Below are 18,845 nucleotides of genomic sequence, written 5' to 3'. Positions count from 1 at the left end.
TCTAATGAGAACCACAGAACTGCATCAACATATTTCTTGCTCATAAAATTAAAAAGACAAAATTTTAATAATAATGCCTTACACTGATACGGGTATTGCGAGTGATGTACTCTTTGCTAATTAGAGCATAAATGTATGCAACTGGTCTACAAAAAAATTCTGTAATAAGATTAAGTTTTGCAGATATTAACTATTTATTCCTTTCTAGTTTATAGTGTTTTATTACTACATACAAAATTACTCCAAAACTTAGCAACTTAAAACAGCAGTAAATAGGGGGGGTACCACGTTTGAATGTGGCTCAATCATACAATTCAGTTCCTTTACCTTGTATGTCAGCAAAGGAGCGATGAGAAGACATCACAGTGTAAGAGAATTTATTTTGAGAGAGAGAGGGCGCGTGAGCGGGGGGTGGGGGGAGACAGAGAGAGAGAGACAGAGAGAGAGAGAGAGAGATTGAGAGACAGAGAATCCCAAGTGGGCTCCCAGTGCAGAGCCTGATGCAGGGCTGAACCCACAGTGAGATGATGACCCCAGCCGAAATCAAGAGTCCAATGCTTAACAGACTGAGCCACCCAGGTACCCCTCTCTTCCCTTTATACGAGCAGATAAACAGCTGTGCTCATTGCCTTAGAAGAAGCCTGTGAGGTGTTTGTTTGTTTGTTTGTTTGTTTTTTGTATTTCAAGAGCCCAAGATTAGTATGGACTTTACACATAGAGAAAAATGCTTGTTAGAAATTTCAGGAGAATGCAGAGTTCTCCCTACTCCAGACCCCAAAAGGGCCGTGTAGACAGAAATAAGGCCCATCTCAGCAGCAAGCAGACAAGGTGATGACCCAGGTTACCAAAGAGCAGATGGGTCCTCAGCCTCTCCACTTTGCACCACATAAGCCACCCGACCCGCCTGGGAACTTAGACAACACCTGAGCAAAAGGAGATGGGGGTAAATTGTCTGAAACTCAATTCTGCCACCCCATCTGAATGGAGCTTGAAATAGGGAAAGTTGAACGACAGAAAAATAGGGAAGGCTACATTTATTGCACACCTCAGTTTGTGGATCGATACTCCTGATATTTGCTAAATGTTACTTAGTAGACGTTTATTAAATGAGCAAGAGAATGAATACATAAAACGTAAAAATTTGTACAAGGTCCAGCCTCGCCCAGGGCAGATGCATTTTGATGAGGCAGTCACAGGCAAGGTGGACTAAGGGGCACGGAGGCTGGGCTTCCAGAACTGTGCCTGCTCCGATCACACGCAAGGGGGTGGGGGCCGTGACAAACCCCTTCCTGCAGTAACCGGGCTGTTTCCCTTGGGCTGCCGTCTAGGAGAAACGTAGGCTGGGCTTTATTCTCCTTAGGGTCCCAGTGGTGAGAGGGGCGCCTCTGCGAGAAAAAGGACCAGTCTCAGTTTCAGGAAACGTTCGTGAAGGCACTTAGCGTCGGCCTGAGAAGCAGGGAGCACCCCGCAGAGTTTAGCAGCTCAGGCTCCAGACTTTTCCCCGAAACCTAATTCCTCCGCTCAGCTCTTAGACCCGCCCCTTCTGGGCCCGCCTCCTCGGGCCTGCACGATTGGCTCTTCCTCCATTTCCGGCTTCTGGAGCCCGGCGCTCTCGGCTTCCGGTGTCATGGCGGCTTGAGGTCTCGGCAGTCGGCGAGGCGGCTGCAGGCCCCTCCCTGCGGAGCCGCTGGTCCGGCAGGCGGGGATGTGACCGCGGGCCCTGCCGGCCTGCCCCGGGCGTCGCCTCAGCTCGCGTGCCAGCGCCCTCCGTCCGCACCGATGGCGGGGTCCGGCTGCGCGTGGGGCGCGGAGCCGCCGCGGTTTCTGGAAGCCTTCGGGCGGCTGTGGCAGGTACAGAGCCGCCTGGGGAGCGGCTCCTCGGCCTCGGTGTATCGGGTGCGCTGCTGCGGCACTCCCGGCTCGCCCCCCGGCGCCCTCAAGCAGTTCTTACCGCCGGGAACCACCGGCGCTGCGGCCTCGGCCGCCGAGTATGGTTTCCGCAAAGAGAGGGCGGCGCTGGAGCAATTGCAGGGTCACAGGAACATCGGTAATTGCCGCCGCCTCCCTTCCCTTCTTGCCCAGGTCCCAGCCCGGTGGTACACCCCCTCTCTCAGCCTGGCGTTCCGTCTTCTGTCCTTAAGGCGGGAGGCGTGGGCCTGGCCCTCTCGTCCCCCGATCCTGGCCCTTTTCCCATCCCCCTTCACTCTGTCTGCAGGAGGGTGGAGTTGGTGGTCTGCTTAGCCCAGTGTCACGTAATAGATGCTCAGTTAAGTTCTGCTTTGCTTCGGGTCTCATCAGAAAATGCTGCACTTAATAGCATAGAGTTATCTTTCCTAGTGAAAGGAGGCCCATCTTTGCTAGATGTCTCCTGTCTTGTATGGAAATTTTTGAATCTTCGCATACCAGTGCAAGATGAGAAATACTCCTAGGGCTTGTGATAAATGCTGTTAACTCATACAGATGTTACCTGGTACGTATTTAGCATGGATTTGGGAGAAATGACTCAGTATTAACATAGGATCCTTTATGGAAGTATGAGAATTAGGAACACGTTATACTTTTACCCTGGTAAGTCTATGTTGCACGATTTAGGTATTCAAAATATAAGACAGGTAAGATAGGTAATGATTACTGATGATCGATCTGTGAAAACAGCCTTGGCTGTCCTTACGTTAACAGAGTGTATATAGTTAGTTAGAGCTTTGGCTAATAAATAAATGTCTTACTTCCCGGCAAGCATAATCGATATGTAATTTGAAGAGTGACCTTTTTCATGTTACCATTTTGGAGAAGAATTTCTTCACCACTAGTGTTGCCCCCCCCCCCTTTTTTTTTTAAAGCTTGCTAGATGATGTATATAACCCTGGTATTTGAGAGGGAAATTTTTTTGTAGTTTTTGCAAGCTTAAGGACTTGTTGCGTCTTTGCAAGATTAGGTTAAGTTGTCATCTTGAAAATCTTTTAAATCTCTTTTAAATGTTATTTGTTTATCCTGTTTTTAATATTTAGATTACAGAGTACTATATTGCGGTCAAATGCTTTATCCTTCACCTGTACCCCCCAGAGTGCTGTTTTGGATCAAGAACCAATCTGCAATTTTGTTTTCACATGGTGTCACATCTGTCTTAAGAGTCCATAATATTTGGATTTTACTTTTAATCACTTTTGCTTGGTACCCTGAGTGCATATTCACCCATCACTGAATGCTTAGTGATACAGTTTGAATTAGTGTGCCGTCTTTCATATCTTTGAACAGTAATGAGCTGTTGAAGATTTTCTCATTTTAAAATAATCCGGTTGCCAAAAAAAATCTTATTTTGGGGAAAAAGAAATTACAGTGGAAGCTCGATTGCTCATCAGAGTTCTCCTTATCTAGGGTATCCCAAATTTGTTCTGCAGTTATCTGTGTTGCGACTTATTCTGAGTCTCGTTTTGAAAGCATTATAATTTGTTTCTTTTTTTTAGTGACTTTGTATGGAGTTTTTACAATCCATTTCTCTCCGAATGTGCCATCACGCTGTCTGTTGCTTGAACTCCTGGATGTCAGTGTTTCGGAATTGCTTTTATATTCCAGTCATCAGGGTTGTTCTATGTGGATGATACAGCATTGTGCCAGGGATGTTCTGGAGGCCCTTGCTTTTCTTCACCATGAGGGTTATGTCCATGCAGACCTCAAACCACGGAACATATTGTGGAGTGCAGAGAATGAATGTTTTAAACTCATTGACTTTGGACTTAGCTTCAAAGAAGGCAATCAGGTAAGAAATACTTTAATAATAGGAGTGCTTTGGTAGACACTTAGAGTATTTCTTTTTTCTTTTTTTTTAAATTTTATTTAAGTTTATTTATTTTGAGAGAGTGGGGGGAGGGAGGGAGGAAGGGGTAAAGAGAGGGGGTGGGGAGAGAGAGAGAATCGCAAGCAGGCTCTGCACTGTCAGTGCAGAGCCCCACACGGGGCTCGAATCCATGCCACTGTGAGATCGTGACCTGAGCCGAAACCAAGAGTCAGAAGCTTAACCAACTGAGCCAACCAGGCGCCCTGACTCTTAGAGATATTTCTAAAATACTGAAGCGGCTTGGGGTCACGCAAATAAAAAGAATTTCGTTGCCACCATGTGAAAAAAAGGACGTGTATTTGGGTTAGGTGGGGTAATGAACAGGTCATTACTATTACCGGCGTCCCCAGTGTTGGGGCTCATGGCAGAACGCATGTGACAGTTCTGGCAGACCCTCCGTTCTCCACGGTTTGTCAGCTCTTTGCAGAGTGTCCTTATTTATCAGCAGTGCCCAACAGGCAAGAGATCATCTAAAGAAATGAGCAGCTGTGTGGAAAGCGTGCAGTTTGCCTGTGAGAACTGCTCGGTTAATGAACCAAATAACTGGGGTCGGCAAGGACTACAGATTTGTTGGCATTCGGTTTGGCAGTGGTTTATTACACGTTTAGAGAAGTAAATACGTGGTCGAGATGGCAGGAAAGTGAACAGTCTTTTATTGGTCGCGATACTTATTCTTCTTCTTCAGGATGTGAAGTATATTCAGACAGACGGGTACCGGGCTCCAGAAGCAGAGCTGCAGAATTGCTTGGCCCAGGCCGGCCTGCAGAGTGACACGGAGTGCACCTCAGCCGTGGATCTCTGGAGCCTAGGAATCATTTTACTGGAAATGTTCTCAGGAATGAAACTGAAACATACAGTCAGATCTCAGGAATGGAAGGTAAACTGCACCAGTGCTTTCGTCTGGGATCCTTAATTCCAACTTAAAGGCACGCAGTTTATAATGAGTCTCACCGGGGCCTCTCTTTGCTTCATCTCTCACGTACTCCTCTTCCTGTGTTTTCGGTACCTTAAGTGCTACTGTTTATTCTCCTAGACACAGATGTGCTCGTGAGGATTGCACGGCTGCTGACCTTAGCCTGGGGCCCGGTGCCTAGACTACCAGGAACGTGCTCGATAAAATGAATACATGCATTTTTCCAAAAAGGCAGAAGGGATTTTTGTTTAGTAATTTAGTTATATTACGTCCTAAACTATTACTAAGGCAGCAGTGCATTATAAGTGAAATGATGTTTACGTAAAGGTTTATAGTTAATGCCTCATAGTATTTTAATGCACAGCCTCGCTGAATTTCCTCGCAATTCTGTGTGGATCATCAGAGAGCATATTGGTCATTCTTTTACAAATGACAAACTGGAGGCACAGACATATAAGCCACTTGGGGCAGATCGTACGCCTGGATGTTCAGACCTGGGCCCCATACTCTTCTTCCTAGGCAGAGTTTAGTGTCCTGAACGTGCTCAGTTCCACAGTGTTTTAGATTTACTTATGTTCCATATATGAACTGTGCTGGTAAAGTGAGTGCTGCTTAGAGCATTGTTGTTGTGGGAACATGAGTTCTAAATTCCAAATCCTTGACATAAGAATGAACTTTATGTATGTTCGTAACTTAGGAATTCACTGTGTTTTCAAAGGTACTGTGGGGCTGCAGTGTTGTGAGGGTATCATTCCCCTTTAGGCTAGAGGTTGCTAAATAATACCAGGTTTAGGAATCATTGGTTCTGATATTCTGCAACAAGTGTTTTTTGAGTACCTTGTAATATATAGTTGGTGAATGGCTCTTGTACCACATAGGGTTTATTTCTTCTCAACCCCTAGTCTTCTATTTCTGGAAGTATCCCTGGAAGGAATGCTTTCATGGTCTTGCAGGTGTACCTAATGCTTACTTTTGGCAAAAAATGCTGCCATGCAAGCAAAACCAGAGTCATTGTTGCACGTTGGTACTTTCAGACAGTCAAGAGGCTCAGCAGTCTTTGTTCGGTGCTATCCCAGATACAGATCAATTCCTTGTGTTAGTTTTGACTGTCTTTGAGACCGCTAGGCTGTATCTGCTTGGTCCAGAGCTGATCAGAACTAGGTCCCATTCAGGCATTTTGTATGCAAGTTGGAGGCATGATGTGCGTTAATAAAATCCCGTGTTCACCCTTCCTAAATAAAAACAGTATTTTGTATTTTAATCACCTTCTGTGGAGGCAAAATTGCCAAATGAGTATGAGTCTGGGCTCTGAAGTCAGACTATTCGTATCTTGCCTCCGCTGCTTTCTAAGTTATTTAGGGTAACTGAACCACCGTGTACTTTCTGTAAATCGAGGATAATAATAGTATTTTTCTCACAGAAGTGTTGAGGTTAAAAAATAAATGATACCACTTCTTAGCATAGCATGTTGCCTGTAGTAAGTATTCAGAAAATTTTAGCGATAAGGGTGTTATCAGGCCTTTTTACTTGTGTCTACACTTCCACCTTCTGAGAACTCATAACGTTCCCCAGGATTTAAACTATGAATATGGCAGATCCAGATTTTAAATACTACGTTGCTTTCTTTTCGTAGTTTATTTGTATCTGAAAACCAGTTAAAGACTCTTCACTAAGGCACTCCAGCCCAACTGTCACACATTCATTGTCACTTTGTATTTAACTATGTTCTTATGTGGTTGCTTTGGCATTTGTTCCTGTTTGTTCATCTATTAAATATTCATAGAGAGTGCCGGGTACTATGCTGGGTGCTGAGAATAGAGAAAAAAAAGTTCCTCCTCTAGAAGCTCAGAGTTACGCACATTCAGGTGGTAAGCTCTCAGAAGTGTTTTCTGTTGCGTTTTACCTACCAAATAGTACAGTGCTGTGTGCCTGGTACTCCGTAAATACAGACTGAGCAGAATAACTAAAGGAAGACTTCTCTCTCTTTTTTTAGGCAAACAGTTCTGCTATTATCGATCACATATTTGCCAGTAAAGCCGTGGTGAATGCCGCAATTCCAGCCTATCACCTAAGAGACCTTATCAAAAGGTACGATATGTGTACTTTAAAGTTCTTAAATGTGTACGTGTACTACATGAATGTGGGTTTTTTTTGTTTGTTTGCTTGTTTGCTTCTACTGACAGGATTTACATTATTTCTGGTGATCGCGTAGAGGCTCTTTTCGGCAGCCGTACGTCAGTCCTCTTGTAGCTCTGGCAGTCCTGTATACTTGATGGAAATTAGGTTTTTGTTTGTTTCTTCTAGGGTCTTTTTGAAAGTAGGTTTTAAAATTTTTTTTTTTTTTAATGTTTATTTATTTTTGAGACAGAGAGAGACAGAGCATGAATGGGGGAGGGTCAAAGAGAGAGAGGGAGACGCAGAATCTGAAACAGGCTCCAGGCTCTGAGCCGTCAGCCCAGAGCCTGGCGCGGGGCTCGAACTCACGGACCGCGAGATCATGACCTGAGCTGAAGTCGGACGCTCAACTGACTGAGCCACCCAGGCGCCCCCCGAAAGTAGGTTTTTAAAGAGAGTGTTTATTAACTAAAGACTGAGTTTGCTTTTGGACAACCAAAAAGCGTTTAAAATAAGGTAGCTATGCATTATACTTTAAATAATTACCGTGGAAAACTGTGGGGACAGAAATAATGGTTTTGTTTCCTGAGTAGGTCCAAAACATTAGATATTTTAAAATAAGACATCATGTGTATTATCAGGTAGTTGGTTTTTCACGTTTCTCTCATTATGGGCCAGAAGTGAACAAGATAATTACTGTGTTGCAAAAGAGTAGATCTTTTGATCAAGTCAGTATTCTTTCTTTGGAATATTAACCCTACCACCTTCCAAGTAGGTTTTGGGTTTTTGGTGGTTTGTTTTTTTTTTTTTTTTTTTAAACAGCTTCTTATTTTGAAATAATTACAGATTCAAAGGAAGTTGCAAAAATGTTACAAAGAGGTCTGTGTACTCTTCACCCAGTTTCCCCCAGTGGTAACATCTTACGTAACTGTAGTGCAATGTCAAAACCAGGAAATTAACATTACAGTCCACAGAATTTACCCAGATAAGGACTTACAATTTTACTTGCACTTATTTGTGTGTGTGTGTGTGTGTGTGTGTGTGTGTGTGTTTTACAAATTGGTTTTAAATAGCTGTTACTATCTGATTGGTATTAGGTTTACAAGTTGCATTTTTCATAGAAAAGGTGGCATTGTGAGACTGTGTAATACGTTGTAACTTGGAAGTCAGATCAGATCATGTAAGTTCTGGTATTGACTTTGGGATTTTTTTTCCCCTTGATTGTACAAGCAAATACTAAATTTGGAAGCTACAGAGAATTGTGATCAGCAAAATAAAAATTATAAACCTACTTTCTAGTGTTAGCACTTGGTATATTTCTTTTCGGTATTTTTCCACATATTTTGCTATGTACGCATGCAAATTATTTGAACCTTTTTTATTGTAGAATAAAACACAGATATTGAAAACAAATGTGTAACTTAATGAATCCTTAGGAATACTGTTGTATCTATCATTGAGGTCAAGAACTAGAACTTTGCTAGCTACCCCAGAAATCCTCTGTCCCCATTCTAATCTTAAACCCTTCTTCCTCCTTGAAAGCAGCCACTACCCTGACTATTATGGCAATTACGTCCTTGTTTTCATTATAGTATGCATCTTTAAACACTATGGTTTAGTGCTGCTCTTCTAAAAAAAAATCCTTTTTAAGTTTCTTTTAATCTGAAAGGTCCTTTTCCATTTCCTACCCCACTTTCTCCTTATTTACTTGTTGTTCCCTTATTTATTGGGTTGTTGGCTTGCTATAGCTGTCCACAGTCTGCATTTTGCTGACAGTGTTACCCTGGTATAGTTTAATGAATATCTGTTTATTTCTTGTAAATTGGTAGTTGTATCTAGAGGGTTGATTTTGGTGTGTGGGGGGGAGCAAGACTACAGATAGTATTGTGTTTTTTCATTAAGGAGGCGCATAACGTAGCTATTAGAAACTACTACCATTCAATGCTCAGATCCATTACTTTCTTAGGGTTTGTAGAACGTTGATGTTCTTACTCTGTCCTTCGTGCTTCATTTGGTTAACCAAAGACAAAGTAAACGCTTGATTCTCTATTCACTGGTTTTCATAATGCGTTGATTCTCTGTCATCCTCCAAAGGAATCATTCCCTTTTGAAAGTTCAAAGTATCATTATTTGGTAACTGCAACCCATTGCAGTTCTTATTCTAATTGAAGCTAAAATTGCCCATCTTTGATGAATGTCAGCATGTGTAAGTTGGATTTTGCAGACATTATTATCTTTTTTTTTTTTTTTCAATTTTTTAGAAATGTTTATATTTGAGAGATAGAGAGTGCATGAGCAGGGGAAGGGCAGAGAGAGACGGAGACAGAATCTGATGCAGGCTCACGGCTCTGAGCTGTCAGCACAGAGCCTGATGTGGGGCTCGAACTCATAAGCCGTGAAATCATGACCTAAGCCAAAGTTGGAAACTTAACCAACTGAGCCACTGAGGTGTCCCTGACCTTATTATCTTTTATAGCTTCCTTGCTATCTGGTGTAACAAGATGTTCCCAGTTCATCTTATACTTTTCCTGCCCCAGACCTGGAAATAGCCATTTCTCCGAGAAGCCTGATTTCTTTTAGTAGGAAGTAGTATTTTAAAACCACTGAGTTTTGGGAATACTCATTGCTAGGGGTGCCTGGGAGATTCGGTTGGTTAAGCGTCCAACTTCTGCTTAGGTCATGATCTCGCAGTTCGTGAGTTCGAGTCCCGCGTCTGGCTCTCTGCTGTCAGTGTAGAGCCCGCTTTGCGCTTGGTCTTAGCCAAAAGGCCAAGAAACGATGCACAACCGGCTTTGGATCTTCTGTCCTCCTCTCTCTCTGCCCCTCCCCTGCTGGTTCGTTCTCTCTCTCTCTCTCTCTCTCTCTCTCTCAAAATAAGTAAATAAACATTAAAAGAAATTATGTGGGGATACTCATTGCTACTGGGATGGTCATTGTTTCTAGGCCTTTTAAGTGGACAGAGTTCATATGAATATTCCCCATTCAAATTCAAGACCACAGAGTTTTTTTTTTTTTTTTTTTTTTAATTTTTTTTTTTTTTTTTTTTCAACGTTTTTTATTTATTTTTGGGACAGAGAGAGACATAGCATGAACGGGGGAGGGGCAGAGAGAGAGGGAGACACAGAATCGGAAACAGGCTCCAGGCTCTGAGCCATCAGCCCAGAGCCTGACGCGGGGCTCGAACTCACGGACCGCGAGATCGTGACCTGGCTGAAGTCGGACGCTTAACCGACTGCGCCACCCAGGCGCCCCAAGACCACAGAGTTTTTATGTAACTTTTATTTCACATCTCTTTCTCGTTCTATGTCAGGAATTCTGGTTCTTAAGGACAAGGGGAATGTTAGAATATTTTATAATTGCTCATTTGTTTTATTCCACCTTATATTAAAACAGTCTCAGGATAATAATACTCTAGGAAGATTACTAAAAATGGTTATTTTTGGGGCGCCTGGGTGGCGCAGTCGGTTAAGCGTCCGACTTCAGCCAGGTCACGATCTCGCAGTCCGTGAGTTCGAGCCCCGCGTCAGGCTCTGGGCTGATGGCTCGGAGCCTGGAGCATGTTTCCGATTCTGTGTCTGCCTCTCTCTCTGCCCCTCCCCCGTTCATGCTCTGTCTCTCTCTGTCCCAAAAATAAATAAAAAAAAAAAACGTTGAAAAAAAAAATTAAAAAAAAAAAAAAAAAAAAGGTTATTTTTGCATATGCTTTTCCCATTCTTCCCCCATTTGAAAAATAGTTGTATCTGGGGGTGACTGGGTGGCTCAGTTGGTTAAGCGTCTGATTCTTGATTTTGGCTCAGGTCATGATCTCACGGTTCGTGAGTTCGAGCCCTGTGTCAGGGTCTGCGCCAAGGGGCAGGGTCTGCTAGGGGATTCTCTGTTTCCCTCTCTACTTCTCCCTCACTTGCGGGTGTGCGCTCTCAAAAAATAATAAAAAATCGAAATATAGTATTGTGTCCTAGGTATGTATCATGAGTTATTGAACCACTTACTTGCAAATAGCATTCGTGTATTTTGTAGATGAATGCTCCAGTAAGCCATGCTGACTTAGCTAATGTTGCGTGAACATTAGACATTTGAATTGTCTTCAGCGGTTCCGTTTTCATAAGACTTGACGATAGTCACAAAGATCCCTGTCTGTGTGTTTAGCATGCTTCACGACGACCCGGGCAGAAGAATCCCTGCTGAGATGGCTCTGTGCAGCCCCTTCTTTAGCATTCCTTTCGGTAAGCTGCCTGCGTCTTTGTTTCTTCCTTGGGCATTTGACGGTCAGACACCAGAACTCACTTACATTCTGTTCCCATGCTCCTTTGCCTAGTGTTCATCCATTCATTTGGGGGAGTTTACACTTAACCATGTTGTATGAACCTCAACAGCCCCTCATATTGAAGATCTGGTGATGCTTCCAACTCCAGTGCTAAGGCTACTGAATGTGCTGGATGATGATTATCTCGAGAATGAAGAGGAGTATGAAGGTAACTGCTTCCTAAATTACATTTTAATTTTTTTCGTATCTTTTTTAACAACTTATAAAGCGTATTTATTTGTTTATTTTGAGAGAGAGAGAGCACGCACAAACGGGGGAGGAGCAGAGAGAGAGAATCCCCAGCAGGCTCTGCGCTCACAGCGCAGAGCCTGATGCAGGGCTTGAACCCACGAACCATGAGATATAACCAGAGCCGAAATCAAGGGTCAGATGCCCAGCCGCCTGAGCCCTCCAGGCACCCCTGCAAGAGACGTTTATGTCAACAAATGCTTACAGTTGTGATAAATCGGAAAGTAGGGTAGTGTACAGAGGCAGAGAGGAGAGGTACTTAACCCAGGTTGAGTGACCCGTGAGGGTGTCTCTGTGGAGGTGATGGCTGAGCCTTGTTAGTAACTGGACTTGCTTGGCTAAGAGTTGAGGGATTGATGAGGAAATGGCATAAAGTGAGAGACGAGAGAAAACGTGGCATGTTCTGAGAATAACAAACTGTTTGGTGTGGTTGTATCTTAGGATGCTTATTGGGGAGCGGTCAATCAAGGCTGAAGAAATAGCCGGGAATACAGATCTGTAACAAACTCATTTACTGTGTTAAAGAATTTGGATTTTATCCCAGAGACCGTAACACTGGAATATGACACAAGAGAACCTATACCTCAGGGATAGAACAGTCCCTGGCTTATGAAATAAGTACTCAATAAATATTTGTGCTTGGTTGAATACAATAAAGAGCCATGAAAAAGTTAAAATAGGGGAGTGATACAGTCAGACTTCTGTTTTAGAAAGAGTGTTCTGGAAGCACAGCGGTGAATGGGCTCAAGCAGGACCCAATTTAAAAATACCAGTTGTTTCATAGTAAACATTTTCTTTGTGGAAAATTAAAACCGTTACAGATAAAGCTAACTTGATCACACTGTGCCTTTAAGGGTAAATTATTTTATGTCCCTGGGCTATATGTCATTATTTGACGAATGACACAAGCGTAATTTGTTTGAATCCGTAATAGTTGTGAGAATCTGCAGCCTCAGCTTTTCAGGATGCCTGTTAATCAGAAAGAATAGTCTTGCCTTCAACATTGTTTTAATCAGGTCATGATGTACCAGGGGCTCTAAATAATCTCTTGGTAATACCACTTACGTCCTTCGTGCCGATCTACTTACTGTCTTCAGCACCTACTTCCGTCTCCTAATTTTGTTTGTAAAACTCAGGCTTGGGCTTTCTTGAATATATCTTGGGCATATTATGCCTCCTCTTTTCTTTGTATTTTGTTGTATAACACTTCATTCCTGCACATAAATACATCGAGTGTTTACACGTTGCTATTAGATCTTAGTGTTTAAGAATCTCATGAACTAAGTGTCACAGACAACATAGTAGCATTAAATACCTTTGTTAGCTCTGATTAGTAAGGTCGTCCTCAGGTAACGCTCACTAGTGTTAGATAAATTTGCTTAGCTAGAAATCCTATGTATGGGGACAACTGTCTTGGAATCTGGGTGGGAGTGGGACAGGACGTTGGATTTAAACCTTCCCGTTTAGACCAAAATAAATTCCAAATCGGGATTAAGATCGAGATTCCAAATCAAGAGAATAAAGGGAAAAATTATTTAACTTAATAGCTCTTAACACAGCTCTTACAAGGCGGCCCAGTAAATATGGGTAAAGGATATAGTTGGATACTATAGTAAAGGGTATGGGAGTCGGTCTCCTATATTTCATTCTCATCTGCTGAAATGCTCATTAAAACCACACAGTGAGGGCACCTGGGCGGCTCAGTCAGTAAGCTTCTGATTTCGACTCAGGTCCGTGATCTCACGGTTTGTGAGTTTGAGCCCCGCATCGGGCTCCATGCTGCCGGTGTGGAGCCTGCTTGGGATTCTCTGTCTCTCTTTCTCTCTGCCTCTCTGTCTGCTCCTTCCCTGTTTGTTCACTCTCTCTCTCAAAATGAACTTCAAAAAAAAGGCAAGATTGGAATTTTTTACTTCGAAAAGAAGCATATATGATCATATTTGCTTGTATAAGTTTAATAATATTTAGGGAAGGGTACAGAAGAAACTGATAATTTTTGTTGTCTTCAGGAAGGGGAAGAAAAAAGCAATTGGAAAAGTGGGACGTATTAAATGCTTTGAGTTTATATTATCCTTAAGCTTAATTTTAGAAGGTGTAGAAAATGACCTCATTACTTAGATACGGATTCCTGAATTCTTTGATGATTTAAAGTTTTTAAATAATGAGTGCTTAGTAATTCAGCAATGTGGTTACTGTAATGTGTTTTCATAATCAGATGTTGTAGAAGATGTAAAAGAGGAGTGTCAAAAATATGGACCAGTGGTCTCTCTCCTTGTTCCAAAGGAAAATCCTGGCAGGGGACAAGTAAGTGGACGTTTTCATAATTTCAGAATTACTCAGAGATTACTAAAATTCTGAACAAATGTTGTTTAGTTCTGTCGAAAGATGCACCCAGAAACGTTGCTAGAAATTATGAGTTTTGCATTATGGATGTTCTTATTTTCTTATACTTTTTGCTTTTTTCCAAAGGTTCTGCACTAGGTGTGCATTTTTTTTTTTTTAATCAGTTACGACTTTTTTCTTCAAAAGTATCAAATCTAGTTTTGAGCCATTGTGAGCACCAGTGACACAAGCTGTACCATAGGCTAATTTAGGTCACGGTCAGCTACAGAAATACCGTGGCCTACTTTGTTCCGATTAGGTAGGGTGAGGAAACCATTTAGGTTAGGGTCTCATTATAATGGAATTATTGGTGCCAATTTAAAGAAGGAAAGTTCACCGCCCGAGAATGCTGAAACCTGAGTTCCAGTCTCCGTGTGACCAGCTTGGTGACGATGATCCTTAGTTTTTTCATCTATGCAATGTACAGGCTAAAACTACGATTCAGAAATTTTTGACTAAGATTATTAGAGAAGTCTTTTGAAGATCTTTCTTCTACCTGTAGTATTTCTGCTTTTCTGGAACAGAGGATTATCCTATTCAGGGTTTCTCAGCCTCGACGCCATTGACGCATGAGCTGCATAGTCCTTCGTGGGGCGAGCTGTCACGTGCACTATAGGTATTTAGCAGCGTCCCAACCCTCCACCCAACAGATGCCTTCCTCCCACCCCCCTTTGCAGCTGTGGCAATCAGAAGTGTCTCTCAGCACTGCCACATGTCCCCTGCTGGGTGAAGTCACCTCTGGTTGTGGATTTTTTTTTTAATTTCTTTTTTAATGTTTTTACTTATCTTTGAGAGAGAGAGACCGAGTGCGAGCACGGGAGGGGCAGAGAGAGAGAGAGGGAGAAACAGAATCCGAAGGAGGCTCCAGGCTCTGAGCTGTCAGCACAGAGCCCGACGTGGGGCTCGAACTCATGAACTGCGAGATCATGACCTGAGCCTAAGTCGGATGCTTAACCAACTGAGCCACCCAGGCGCTCCTGGATTATTATTTTTATCTTTTGGTTCAATATTATATGAAAATTCTTGGCAACTGAAAAAAGAAATGAAAGACATTTCGCTCTGATCTTCGTGAAAAATCATTACCAAGGTAGTAGTAACAACATTATCTCTTTCAGGGTCAGTAGCATACTGAATGCATCATTGCTGTTTGTGTAGTCAAGGAGTATTTATTGAGCACGTATTATTATGTTCTAGGCCCAGGGATACAATAGTGACACAACCAGACACAAGGATATGTATCAATAAGTGCTGTGGAGAAAAGGTCTAAGGAGAAGAGGTTTAAGGAGTGCTGTGTGTGTGTGTGTGTGTGTGTGTGTGTGTGTGTGTGTCGGGGGGTGCAGTTTTCTGTTGGGTGGTAGGGAGGGGCAAGCTGAAGTTACATGTGAGTTGAAAGACAAAGGGGATGAGGAAAAGAGTTCCAGATAGAGGGAACGGCAAGTTTCAAGGCCCTGAACTTGCCTGGCAGGTTTGAGGAGGTTGGTGTAGCTCTAGCAGAGTGAGAAAGAGGGGGCATTACAGCACCTCTGCCTTAACGGAGGGGCGGATCAGGGGCAGTGAGCCTCGTGGGACTCCAGACACCTTTAGACCAGCGGGGAAGGTCTTTGGAGATTTTGAATTAAGGGCTAACATGATCTGACTTGACATGAACCTCAGCGGTCAGTATGAGATGGAAGGCACAGAAGAGAGAAACAGGAGGAATGTTTTTGGGTAAGAAGTATCCAGCCTTCAGATGATATGGAAAAACAGATCTTCGTCAGCGAGAGGAAATATGCTGTGTTAACAAGCTCTCACTGACATTTAGAGGAGAATGAAAACAGCCGATAGACTCGTGGAATCTCGGGTGGAACTTCTGTAGGTTATTGATACGTCTGTTACCTGGTTGGCAAAGTCAGTCTTCATTCAAATAATCGATTCAAACTAACAATACTGTTTGTTTTTTTAAAGAATGTTGTAAAAGTCACTAAAATCTAAACTATGGAATGCGTCTTGTAATTAGAAAAAGTAGTCAAGATTAAATTGATATAATTATTTAATTTCATAGTAAATTATAAAAATGTTTTTCCTCTTTAGTTTGAAATGTTGCAATGTATAAAACTGGAGGTCGGTTATCTGTGAAGCCAGGAGCATCACAGAGAGCATGGCTCTCCTTCTGGAAGTGCACGTCTGCTCACTGAACGCTGGTGTGTGGACTTGGAAGTTACTGAGAATCAGGTTGAAAAAAGTCAGGAAGAGCTGCATTGTCATTGGACGTCATCTTTTAACTTTCTTTTGTGTTCAATGAAAAGGCCTATGTCGCTAGAGCTAACTGGTACTCGGGTGCCTGGGTGGCTCAGTCCATTAAGTGTCTGACTCTTGGTTTCGGCTCAGGTTATGATCTCATGGCTTCATGAGTTCGAGCCCCACAGTGGACTCTGTGCCAACAGCATGGAGCCTGCTTGGGTGTCTGTCTGTCTGTCTGTCTCTCACAAGTAAAATAAACATAAAAATGGGGGGAGGGGTAGTGAGCAGTCACAGGCTGGGCATAGTGCTTTGTTTACCCATGGAGGAAGATTCAGTTCAAAAGTACTATATTTGGAATTGTCTCTTTTCATGCCCTGGAGGTTTCTATACCCTTCCGAAGCAACTTTGTCAAGTGGAAAGGGGAAATGGAAAAGGAGAATCTGCCTTGAACTTCTTGGTGGATCCAATTTTAGGAGCAGGTATAAGAGAATGCTGAGACTCTGGAAATTGATTTCCTTCAGATGGCCTATTTTTGGTTTCCCTTTGAGAGTCTGAGTGTCTAGGATGCTCGCACCCCGGTTTGAAGACTGTTGACTTAACAAATGAGCGAGAGGAGGATGAGGCTGTTCTTTTTCTGGTTCACAAATTCATGGGTAATTGAGGACATGTCACTTCAAATTATTTCGTCTCCCAGTAACTTTTACTTTGGATCATCAAAAAGAACATAAGTTATTAGGCTGTATCCTCTACCTGTCTCAGGAAATCTGAGGCTCTGGAAAAGGAAATTATCTAGTTTTAAACTCTTCCCTATTGTAGTCACGGTTCCTACGAGTCTCGTAGGTATCGTGACCAGGTTTTCCTCCCGCCGCTTCTGAATGCGTAGGTTGTCTTTGAGATGCTGCGGGAGCACACCTGGTCTCCGGGCTGTTCGGCCCTCTCTTTGGCCTCTGAACATGGCAAACGGATGTACACTTTTCACCCAACTTGTCTTCTGTGGATTTTTCTGAATGGAACTGAGTTAGGGAAATATTCTAAACCGTGCTTAAAAATGTGGTCTGTGGACCAGCAGCATTGGCATCACCTGGGAGTCTGTTTACTTAAAGTTTATTTTATGTATTTATTTTTAAGGTATTTTTTTAAGTGTTTTGAGAGAGAGAGTGAGAGTGAGCAAGTGGAGGAAGGGCGGAGAGAAAGGGAGACAGAAACCAAAGCAGGCTCCAGCCTCTGAGCTCTCAGCACAGAGCCCGATGTGGGGCTCAAATTCACGGGACATGAGATCACGACCTGTCGGATGCTTAACCAACTGAGCCACCCAGGCGCCCCTTTATTTATTTATTTTGAGAGAGAGTGCGTGGGGGAGGGGCAGAGAGAGGGGGAGAGAGAGAGAATCCCAAGCAGGCTCTGCACTGTCAGTACAGAGCCCAGTGTGGGGCTTGAATTCACAAACCATGAGATCATGACCTGAACTGAAATCAAGAGTTGGATGCTTAACCCACTGAGCCACGCGGGCGCCCCTGGGAGTCTGTTGTAGAGACTCAGGCCCACCTTAGAGCTCCAGAAACCACGTCTGCGTTGTAACAAGGTGTGATCCCTATGTGTGCCCTAAATGATCCGCGCGTGTTCCCTAGAGTTGAAGAAGCCCTGTTGTAAAGCAGTCTTGATGGGAATGAAGCCACTTTTCTGTGTCCTCTTACAGGTCTTTGTGGAGTATGCCAATGCCGGTGATTCCAAAGCTGCTCAGAAATTGCTGACTGGAAGGATGTTTGATGGGAAGTTTGTTGTGGCCACATTCTACCCGCTGAGTGCCTACAAGAGGGGATATCTGTACCAAACTTTGCTTTAATCAGTAACCTGAGGACTCTTTCCTGTTTCTCCTCCATTTCCTGGGTTATTGTATTCTACATCTGAATGCAGAAGTACCCCCTTACCATTTTAAGGGAATACTTTGTACATTTATTTAATCCTACTAACGTGCTCAAGCAATGACTGCCTTGCAAACATTTGGCACTGAGTAGGACAAGACCTCTCAGCTATACATTGAGGGGTTTTAGAGCATCCATATGGGCAACCTTTTGTTTTGTGCAGTAGGCCAAGTGCTGCTCTTCAGTATGTAACCTAAAAAGATACTAATTATTCCACATGATCGTGAAGCAAGGATGAATAATATCATGTCATAGTGAATATTAACAAGTTTGTTAGAGTCGGTGACATCACTTCCAGATTATTCCTTTATGTTGTCAGGTGGTTCTTCCTTATCACTGATACTCATAGCTGGCACTGGATGTTCCCAGTAATTGTTAAGTGATTGTCCAGCAGCAATTACCTACTGTGTTCTTAACACTGAGTTACGAATTTTTTTAAAGGAGTACTGTAGTACTGAATATTCCTTTAAAGAAACTGCAGTGAGCCTATCTACTTTTTTTTTTTTTTTTTTAATTAAGGCTTTTAAAATAGAAAGCTGATGCTTGATCTTGCACAATTTTTATGTCTAGTTTGTATGTTTGAGTGAGTGTGCAGGAATGAAAGACTAGAGGAGATTTGAGTCGGCGTGCTTTCTAGTGTGAGTCTTGTGAGCTCATACAGTCTGTACCTGTCTCTTTCCTAGCTGTTTCATGTCTGTAAGACTTAGGACATATGTTTTTTGAGAGTTGGTCTCATAGAATGTAAATGAGAAAATAGTTCATTCCTGAGAGGCTCAGAACAAATGAGTCTAGACTGGGTTAAACTGAAACTCTTAAATTGGTTGGAACGAAGCAAAAGTTTTGCTGCGCGTATCTTGCCCCATCCTCCGGGCTCCTTTAGAACCTGTATTAGCTCATCTTTTCTGTACT

The 18,845-nt window shown here is 42.9% G+C and overlaps 1 protein-coding gene across 3 annotated transcripts; it reads left to right on the top strand.

The window, feature by feature from the left end:
- Positions 1-1,569: 1,569 nt before the first annotated feature.
- Positions 1,570-18,739, top strand: UHMK1 (U2AF homology motif kinase 1). Of its 3 annotated transcripts, none has more exons than XM_058701024.1 (8): positions 1,576-2,047; positions 3,465-3,757; positions 4,521-4,712; positions 6,742-6,836; positions 11,010-11,086; positions 11,237-11,335; positions 13,628-13,716; positions 17,711-18,739. In XM_058701024.1, exons 1-8 carry the CDS (start codon positions 1,780-1,782, stop codon positions 17,855-17,857), a joined length of 1,260 nt encoding a protein of 419 aa, XP_058557007.1. In that variant the 5' UTR covers positions 1,576-1,779; the 3' UTR covers positions 17,858-18,739. The 3 variants fall into 3 exon arrangements, with proteins under 3 accessions (XP_058557008.1, XP_058557007.1, XP_058557009.1); XM_058701026.1 differs by lacking the exon at positions 1,576-2,047 and adding an exon at positions 2,273-2,470; XM_058701025.1 differs by lacking the exon at positions 13,628-13,716 and having other exon boundaries at positions 1,570-2,047.
- Positions 18,740-18,845: the final 106 nt, after the last annotated feature.

This window comes from Neofelis nebulosa, chromosome 15, assembly GCF_028018385.1.
Source record: "Neofelis nebulosa isolate mNeoNeb1 chromosome 15, mNeoNeb1.pri, whole genome shotgun sequence".
NCBI classification, from domain to species: Eukaryota; Metazoa; Chordata; class Mammalia; order Carnivora; family Felidae; genus Neofelis; species Neofelis nebulosa.
The sequence above is the reverse complement of the archived record's forward strand: the minus strand, read 5'-3'. Positions and strand labels throughout refer to the sequence as shown.

Coding starts and splice junctions, on each gene's coding strand:
- UHMK1 (XM_058701024.1), top strand. CDS start 1,780: ATGGCGGGGTCCGGCTGCGCGTGGGGCGCGGAGCCGCCGCGGTTTCTG. Junction 2,048..3,464: donor GCAGGGTCACAGGAACATCG/GTAATTGCCGCC, acceptor TCTTTTTTTTAG/TGACTTTGTATGGAGTTTTT. Junction 6,837..11,009: donor CTAAGAGACCTTATCAAAAG/GTACGATATGTG, acceptor CTGTGTGTTTAG/CATGCTTCACGACGACCCGG.